Here is an 8,857-nt window from a genome sequence, read left to right on the forward strand (position 1 = left end):
CTCACCACAGCTCCAGGCGCTAGTTCTCTCCATGGCGGGGGGTGGGGGGGGGCAGCTGGTGCGCCATCCTGGATCCAGAGACGGGGGGAGGGGGCACAACCCTGGGAATACATGTTGGGGGCTTCCCCACCAACTCAATCCCCAGGAGATTAGCGTTTCCACTTTAGGTTCTTAGAGTCCTTTGGGCTCTTTGGCACTTGGAAAGTGACCCCCAACCTCCCTGAGAAAGGGTGTGGGGAGGACTTGGCACTGGCTGTGGGATGAGTTATGGCTCCCTCGTGCCCCCGGGTCCTCACAGAAAGGAGGGGCGTCACCAAGACAAGCCCTGTTTTGGGATCAGGCCCTGAAGGAGACCGGGGACAGTCAGTGGAGTGGTCACTGGGTGGTGGGGTTTGCTAGGAATTCCAGTTAGGGACAAGGAGGCAGGCTGAGCCCAACGTTGGAAGGCCCTGCGTGGCCATCACTCCGTCGTCATGCACTGCAGCCGGTGTTTGAAGAAAAGCAGGCGGTGTTTGGCCACCTGACTTTCGTCCAAAGATCCGGGATAACGGTACCGGGCATACGTCTCTGTCCCAGCATCCCTTGATGTCCAAGGCAGCTTCAACTTGGAGGCGTGGTCCACGATGACATCTGAACAGGAGCCCACCCGAAGGGAGCCAAGTCCATCCAGGAAGAATTCTGGGGGTGGAGGGAAGGGGAGCACACAATGAAGTGTTTAGGGGGTGCAGGCCAACCCACAGGGAAAACTGAGATTTGGCGTATGGAGGGTAAGCATGCAAAGACTCCATTTCTAAGCATCAGGGGAAGTAGCTGGGCGTGGGGCAGAGATGACAATGGTAGTGGTAGGGAAGTTCAAGGTGGACCCAGCCTCTGTGCTGGGTGTGAAGGTGAGGTGCCGAAACTTTTGGTGTCTCTGCGCCACACTGGAAGAAGAGCTGTCTTGGGCCACACATTAAGTACATTGTCACACGTAATCACAAAAGGGTCTCATATGTTTTAAGTAAATTTACGACTTTGTGTTGGGCCTCATTCACAGCCATCCTGGGCTGCGTGCGGCGGGCGGCAGGTTGGACAACCCTGGCGGGCGTGCAGGCCAGGAGGTGGGAGCTCTGTCTCAAGGTCTGCGCTTACCCAGCGTAGGTCTTGGTAAATCGTAGAACTGCTCTAGGGGGCCCGGGTGGCAGTCGTGGGCTCCGCGGGTGGCGAGGGGGCGGGGCGGGAAGGAGTAGTCGGTGCCCTTCGTGCTTTGTATGGAGCCTGCCTAGCACCCCCACGGGGACCCTGCCGGAAGGGGGCGCCACTCACCCAGGTGCGCCACACGGCTGAGGCGAGGGTCGAAGCCGACCTCGCGCACTTTGTCTGTGCGCGCGAGAAAGAAGTTGACCACGCCGTCAGTGACCACGCAGCCGGGGAAGCCTATGAGCTTGTGGTGGAAGCCGCGCCTTTGCCGGAGGCAGTTCCCGCGGCCTGGCGCGCCGGGCTCCACGCTCAGTAGCTGCCTGTAGGTGGTGGCGAAGCCCGAGATCTCGCGCACCGCGCCCCCCACCTGCCGGGAGTGGGAGGATGGCTCCAGGAGCCGCGGAGACCGGAAGGGGGTAGGTCTGTATTCCCTCTGCCCCGGGCGGTTACACTGCCCCGTCCTTTGCTGCTCTACCCCTCAGGACCCAGATAGGCCTCTAGGCTCTTGTCCCAAGGCTGGTTGCTTTCGGCTCCTATCCTCAGACTTGGTCTTAACCTTCTGGAAGCCCTCTTTCTCCCGTCCCACATCCCGCGGCCCTTCCCCTACCAGGTCCAGCGGCGTCCGCTCCAGCACGTCTACAAGCCTCTCCAGCCGCGTCCGCGCAGTGAAGATGAAGTCGTCGTCCACCCACAGCACGTACTTGGTGGTTACTTGGGACACAGCCAGGTTCCGGCCTGCGAACCAGCCCTGGTTAAGGGTATGTATGGTTGGTGAAGCTGTAGGGGTAGGACATACCCCCTGCCACCTTTCCTTTTCACTCTTGACCCCTCTCAACAGCCTGGAACCCTCTCCAAACTTCGAAACTTATAGATGCAGTTTCCCACTGTCAGAGGTTCTGAGTCAGCGTTTTGGGGGAGAGTCTTGGAATACATTGAATTCCTGCGTGCATTCATTCAACTATTTATCACGCACCCATTAGGTGCTAAGAACCACTTTAAGAATGCAGTGGGAACAAGATAGACGAGATTCCTGCTTTCACAGAGCTTACATTCCCTCCAGAAAGCCACATGGTTAACAGGCACCCCAGTGATTTTGAGGCAGATAATCCTGTTATCATCACTCTGGAAACCGCAGACTGAGCGCGCCCCCTCCCGGTGCCCTCGAGTGCGTGGTTCAGCCTTGCTCGCTGCCCACCTTGCCAAAAGGCATGAGATAGTGCTCGATGTAGGGACCGTTAATGATCTCTGGCTTGTCGCTGTCGTCGGCGATGACCACAGTGACCGTGGGGTAGAAGCGGCGGATACTGGCGATGAGTGCCCGCAGCCGATTGTAACGAAGGAAGGTCTTAGTGGCAATGGTGACCAGAGCGCTAACGTTGTACTGGGCTGGGAGGGAAGGGCAGGGTTAGGTGCGCACAAGGAAAGTGAATAGTGAGGAGCAAAGAGACATCTTTCCCAGGCAGCCTTCTCCCCACTTGCTCCCCACCGTGATTCCATCCATGTCCCTGGGTGCACCAGCCTCACCTCCCTGAGGTAGAGACCCAGGTGGGTACAGCCGAGGGTTGGGGGGGTGCCTTATACGAATGGTGAAGGCTGCTTCATGTCCCTCGGTGGAGAAGCGGACTGGGAAGAGAGGGCATGAGATGTGGGCCTTAAGGCTGGAACAACATTCTCTTTTCAGTAAATAAATATTTAAGTGCTTATAATTCTGTGTATTACTTTTCTAGGCCCCGGTAGACAAGAACGCAATGTTCTTACCCCCATGGAACTTACATTCTAATGGATGGGAGAAAGGCAAGAAAACATTTAATTAAAAGCTAACCTTTATTGAGCATTTACCGTGGGCCAGGCACCTTCTAAATTATCTTAAATATATAGACTCATTTAATCCTCTCAATAGCTTTATTAAGTAGATTCCTACTACCGAAAAAGAAGGCACAGAGAAATTAAGTAATTTGCTACATTTAGACAACTACTAAGCAACAAAGCTGGAATAGAAACCTAGTCAATCTGGTTTTAGGTTTAGTAAATAAAAAAAGTTCATATACTGTTAAATATTGAATAGAAAATAAGGCAAGTAATATGATAATGAAGAGGAAACATTTGAGCTGAGATCCAAAAGACAAGAAGGAGCCAGCCATGCAAAAATCTAGGGGAAGAGCATTCTAGGCAGAGGGAACAGCAAGTGCAAAGTCCCAAAGCGGGAGCAGGTTTGGTGTAGCAAGCCGTGGAGAGAAGCAAGAAGGACCGTGTTAGGCCCCTTTTGCTGGTAGTGAGCTTTCGGGGGTAAAGCCCTTTGCCCTATAGTAAGTAGTGGGCTGGGAATAGAGCTTGAGTCTTCTGGCTCCTAGGTCATGTCATTTCCTGGGGCCCCCATGGTTGGCTTGAAGAGGGAACACATCCAAGGCTCAAATTTCCCTCTGGCCTGCTCTGGCCCCAGATTAACAAAGGCCTCTTCTCTACCTCCCTGGCCCTGCTGGCCTAGCTGAAATGCCCATTGTGTGGCTGGGCAGCTCTGGCCACTGCCCAGTGTCCCCCACACCCTCTGCCATTTGCCCGCTCCAGCCTTTCTGAGTTCTCTCTGTTCAGCTAGCCTGCCCCTACCTGCACCCAGCTCCTCGCACCTGTGTCTGCTGTGTTTGCCTGGTAGCTTTGGCTGCTATAAGTAACCAGTTGCAGCTGCCGGTTGAGTTGGTCCAGCCCTGGGCTGGCCAGGGTGAGATTTTGTTGCCCCTCTCCTATGAGAGTCACTCCAGTCACTTCCCCTGCCACGTCCCACGTGCCCAAGGAGGCAGTCAGGTTCACCTGGGAGAGGGTATTGGACAATACAGCGTTAGGCCCCAGACTTACCGTGTGACTGCCTGAATCCTCCATCCCTCTTTGGCAGCCATATTTCCCTCCCAGCATCCTCAACGCCCACTTGGCCTCCCTGCCCTCCTGTGTCTTCTTACCTGGTATAGCTCCTGACCAGAGGCAGCCTGCAGGCTCAGCCCTGGGGGAAGGAGGGGGACGAGAATCACAGACAGCTCTGATCTCCTTTTCTTCCCTCTTTCACCGCACACAACACAGAACTTCTCACCCATCCCTCTTGTTGAGGCAGCTGGGCACGATGTGGGAAATAGCCTAGAGTAAGCCTTCCTTACCTAATCCACCTAACCTTTGATCAGTCTGCAAAGAATAGATTCTTTTCTCCAAACCTCTCCTGTCAGAGTCTCCTGCAATTCCTGACAACCCAAGAGTCCCTTCTGCCCCCATCTCCCATCTCTTGAGCCCCCTTCAGACCTCAAGCCCCCCTTTCATCAGATGTCCCCTGCCTCCCATTTCATTTTCCCCCATTCTCCCCCACCCAGCCGTGGGCTCTGCCACTCCCACAGCGGCTTAGGCCATCCCCTAGGGCCTTTCTCCCCACCTGGCACCAAGATGCTCCTGAGGGGCTGTACCTCCACACCCTGCACGGGGTATTGTAGGGGGCAGTTGGCAGGGGCAATGAGCAGCTGGTCGGCAGCGGACTGGCTCCTGACAGCAGAGGAGAGGGAGAGCAGAGGAAGAGTCAGAGAGGGGCTCTCCCTTTTGCTGCGCCCACGCCCAGGCCTTGCGCTGCTCCCCACCGGTAGGGCCACGCCCTCCTTTCATGCTGGTACCTTGAAAGGAAGGCCTGGAACTCCTGCTCCCTCAAGCCAGAGGCAGCCTTCAGCTCCTCAGGGTCAAAGGCCTTCGTGAAGTCAATGGCTTGGACCTGCCTCTGAAAGGGGAGGTGAAGACTCCCCACACTGGACTCACAACTGCAGTTGTTTCCAGAGAGCAGCCTGGAGCAGGGAGAAAGGGTCATCAAAGCCCAGCCATACAGCTCCCTTCATCCCACAAAACATTTACATGGTGCCCCACACCTTGCCCCTTCAACCCTGCCCATGCAATATCTGTCCCCTTAAACATCGCTCTTCAAATAGTCCCCGGGAGGAGGGACCACAAACAGGATGACCAAACCCCTAAATGTGGATTTCACAGAGATGCAGAACAGGGCCAGACTGCTAGGACTTTAGGGTGGTCCGCCCGCCATTCAGGCCGCATCTAGGCTCTCCTTTCCCGTGGACACCATCAAGACATCAGAACGTGTTTCAGGGCCATCCTGCCAACTGCACACCCTCCCTTCCCACCACCATGACATTGTTCAGGGAGGGCAGATTTCCCCCGCAACCCGAGACTCAATAGCCCCTTCCGCCTCCCACTTCACCCCCACAACCAGAGGAGAAAACCCAGTCATCAGAGCTCAGCGGTGGAGGAAACAGAAACTCCCCCCACCCGCCACTGAGTGACGCACTGCCGCCACCTCTCCTGGCACTCACCCTACCACTTGCTCCTTGATCCTGACCCGGATGTGAGCATAGCGGGGCTCGGGGGCGAGGTCTGGCAACTCTGGCCTCGGGGGACCCTGCACGGGCGCCCACAGAGCAAGAGGTACCCGGAGGTCCGGCGCGTCCCGGGTTCTTGCGTACAGGAGCCCCAGAGAGGCGCAGGCTAGCAGCAGAACCAGCACGCAGAGGGCCCTGCGGCCCACCCGCATCCTATGTGGGCGGTAGGGTGTGACAGCGTGAGAAAGGAGGGGAGGAGAGGCGTGGGCAGACCCTTGATACCCCCGCCCGCGCTTCCCAGGGCGCTCTCCACAGCTTGCGCGCTAGGATTGACACAGCGGGGTGTCGCCCCCCGCCCTCACTCCCCTCACTTCCTGGGCCTTGTGTCTCCCAGCCTCCTTTCTTCTCGCCCCCTCCCGCACCTCGATTTCCTCCCAGACTAGAGGCCCAGCATCTTGATGCGAGGGACCTTTGGCTGCGGTGGTTTCGACGCGGCCACGCCTGAGTAGAAGAACTCCGCTTTATTAGGGCAACGGAGGTCCCCAAGCCCGTCGTCCCCGACCCCTCGCCCCAGCTCGTGAGTCGGTCCCCCCTCACCCCACAATTCCTCGGTCCGAGCATCACCTGTCCCGGGTGTGCTACAAAGCGTGGCTCCACACCTTGCCTGTCATGAAAAATGCAGAATCACTCCCGCGCTATTAGATGCCCCCGGCGGAGGTGACCTGGTGTGTGGCCTCCGGCAGCTGCCCTGGGGGACAGTAGTCCGGCGAGCGCGCCTCCTCCCACCTCCAGCTCCCTCACCCGGCCTGGGCACTGACCTGTCTAACGCTCTAAGGCCGCCGCAAGATTTCGATCCCGGCTGCTCAAGGCTCTCAGCCCCGGCCTGGGGGTCTTCATCGGGCTGGAGGCGGCCTGATGCGGGAGCCGCGCGTCAGCCTTAGAGCGTGGGGGATCCTCCTGCCTCCCCAGCGCGCCCGACCCTGCTCGCCTTCCGACTCTCTGGGCTTTGTAGATGCAGGCTCTGGGGTGGTTATAGGCGCTTTCTGCCAGGGTGGCGAAAGGAGTTGAGAAACCAGCCCCAGGAACAAAGCCAGGGCTGCACTGCACCCTGTCTCACTTGCCCAGCAGGGCTCACGCCGCCGCCAGGCTCTTCAGATCGCGGCGCCGCTGGGCTCAGCCTCGGCTACGCGCGGGGAAGGCGGGCGCCTTCTGGTGGGAGCCGAGGACATTGCCGGGGTGGGGTAGGGGGACGCGAAGTGGATGCCCAGAGGTCCTTCTCCCTATACGCCCTCCCCCACCGGCCCCAGCTCCTCGCCTCTGACCCCGGGCGTCTCAGCCCTCTGCTCCCATTCTCTGCCCTATTCGTTCATAGCCTCCTTCTCATCATGAAATTGTAGGAACTGATCGGTGTTAATTTTCATCATGCGCTTTCATATCTTAGTTTGTTAGTCTTTTGTAAGAGTTTTTTTTGTGTCTGTGCGTATGCGTGTCTTGGTTAGAGTTCATTGTAGACGACAGAAACCACTCTTAGAGTGTGCGGCGGGGGGGGGGGGCGGGAGGGGGGGCGGGGAGGTGTTGGTTTTGCATGGGTGATAGTGCAATACCTTCCATAGACTTTTGAAAGTACTTGGGGGCACTTTTGGTGATCACAATGACTGGCAAAGCTACTGGAAGATGGTGAGCAGGTGTCAGCTAAGCTAAATGTCCTACAATGAATAGAACAAGACTATGCAAGAAAGACTTGTCCTTCTGTTGGATAGAACAAGGGTGTCAAGGGTCTGGGCCAATTTTCAACCTTTCTTCATCTCATGGCACACATAAACTAATTACTAAAATATATTTTGTGCCAAACACACAAAATATATTTTTTGCCAATCTGACAAAAAAATAGGTATATTTTTTATTCATTCACACTGGATGGCTATTATTGTGTTCACTGCTGTCATTTTTAAAAATTTGATAATCTAAGGGAAAAGGGGTCAGTGCCCATGACTAAATAGTTAGGTATTGCATGTTTTAAATATTCTTGTGATACACCAGCATGCGTATTGAAAATTGTTGGTTTGGGCCATTCTTACTAAATGCCCTTCTTGCTTAACGTTAAAATGTAACACAGCATTTTTCAGATAAGACATAAACACGATAAACTTCACAGGAACTCACCCTGACATGTGTAGCCAACTGCAAAGAAGATATCAATGTATAATTGACCAAATAGTGTGTCTAAACAACTGCTAAGCCTCCCCTCAGAGAGGCAGAACTTTGGATATGAATCTGGTCTCCTTTTCTTGCTGCAAGTAAATAAAAATACCTTGCAACAGCCATGAAGCCCAAGCAGCAAACCTCTTGAATTCAATAACAGACTTGGCAACTCAAACGGGACTCTTTCTCTCTCTCTTTCCCCCCATTTTTCAAGTACAGTTGACATACAATATTATATTAGTTTCAGGTGTATACCTCATCGATTAGAAAGTATGTAACTTACTAAGTGACTATCCTGATAACTCTCATACCCATCTGACACCATATATAGTTATTAGAAAATTATTGACAATATTTCCTATGCTGTACTTTACATCCCCATGACTATTCTGTAACTACCAGAATTTGGACTTCTAAATCCCTCACTTTTTCACCCACACCCCCTAAGCCCCCTCCCATCTGACAACTGTCAAAATATTCTCTGTATCTATCAGTCTGTTTCTGTTCTGCTTGTTTATTTACTTTGATTTTTAGATTCAGTTGTTGATAGATATGTATTTATTGCCATTTTGTTGTTCACATTTTTAATTTTTTTCCTTCTTAAAAAAAAAACCCTTTAACATTTCACATAATACTGGTTTGGTGGTGATGAACTCCTTTACCTTTTTCTTGACTGGCAAGCTCTTTAGCCATCCTTCAATTCTAAATGATAGCTTTGCTGGCTAGAGTAATCTTGGTTGTAGGTCCTTGCTTTTCATCATGTTGAATATTTCTTGTCACGTCCTTCTGGCCTGCAAAATTTCTTTTGAGAAATCAGCTGACAGTCTTATGGGAGCTACCTTGTAGGTAAGTAACTACTTTTCTCTTGCTGCATTTAAGATTCTCTCTTTGTTTTTAACCTTTTGTATTTTAATTATGGTGTATCTTAATAGGGGCCTCTTTGAGTTTATCTTATTTGGGACTCTGCACTTCCTGGCCTTATATGTCTATTTCCTTTACCAGGTTACGAAAGTTTTCTGTCATTATTTTTTCAAATACGTTTTCAATTTCCCCACTCTCTCCCTTTTTCTCCTGGCACCCCCCCAGGAGGTAAATGTCTGGAAGCTGTCCCAGAGGCTCCTTACACT

General features: G+C 53.5%; 1 protein-coding gene across 2 annotated transcripts; it reads right to left on the minus strand.

Annotated features, from left to right (window-relative positions):
* Positions 1–83: 83 nt before the first annotated feature.
* B4GALNT1 (beta-1,4-N-acetyl-galactosaminyltransferase 1) lies at positions 84–6,658 on the minus strand. Of its 2 annotated transcripts, XM_054580268.1 has the most exons (11): positions 6,347–6,658; positions 5,523–5,741; positions 4,821–4,985; positions 4,589–4,695; positions 4,131–4,171; positions 3,804–3,984; positions 2,704–2,802; positions 2,375–2,565; positions 1,787–1,927; positions 1,306–1,546; positions 84–678 (listed from the first exon to the last, which is right to left on the minus strand). In XM_054580268.1, the coding sequence occupies exons 2-11, from the start codon at positions 5,738–5,740 to the stop codon at positions 461–463; spliced, it is 1,602 nt and encodes a 533-aa protein (XP_054436243.1). In that variant the 5' UTR covers position 5,741; positions 6,347–6,658; the 3' UTR covers positions 84–460. The 2 variants fall into 2 exon arrangements, with proteins under 2 accessions (XP_054436243.1, XP_054436244.1); XM_054580269.1 differs by lacking the exons at positions 5,523–5,741; positions 6,347–6,658 and having other exon boundaries at positions 4,620–4,695; positions 4,821–4,868.
* Between the last annotated feature and the right edge of the window lie 2,199 nt (positions 6,659–8,857).

The sequence above is a fragment of the Pteronotus mesoamericanus genome, unplaced genomic scaffold (genome assembly GCF_021234165.1).
Source record: "Pteronotus mesoamericanus isolate MK-2021 breed Mesoamerican mustached bat unplaced genomic scaffold, CSHL_Meso_final contig_56, whole genome shotgun sequence".
NCBI lineage: Eukaryota > Metazoa > Chordata > Mammalia > Chiroptera > Mormoopidae > Pteronotus > Pteronotus mesoamericanus.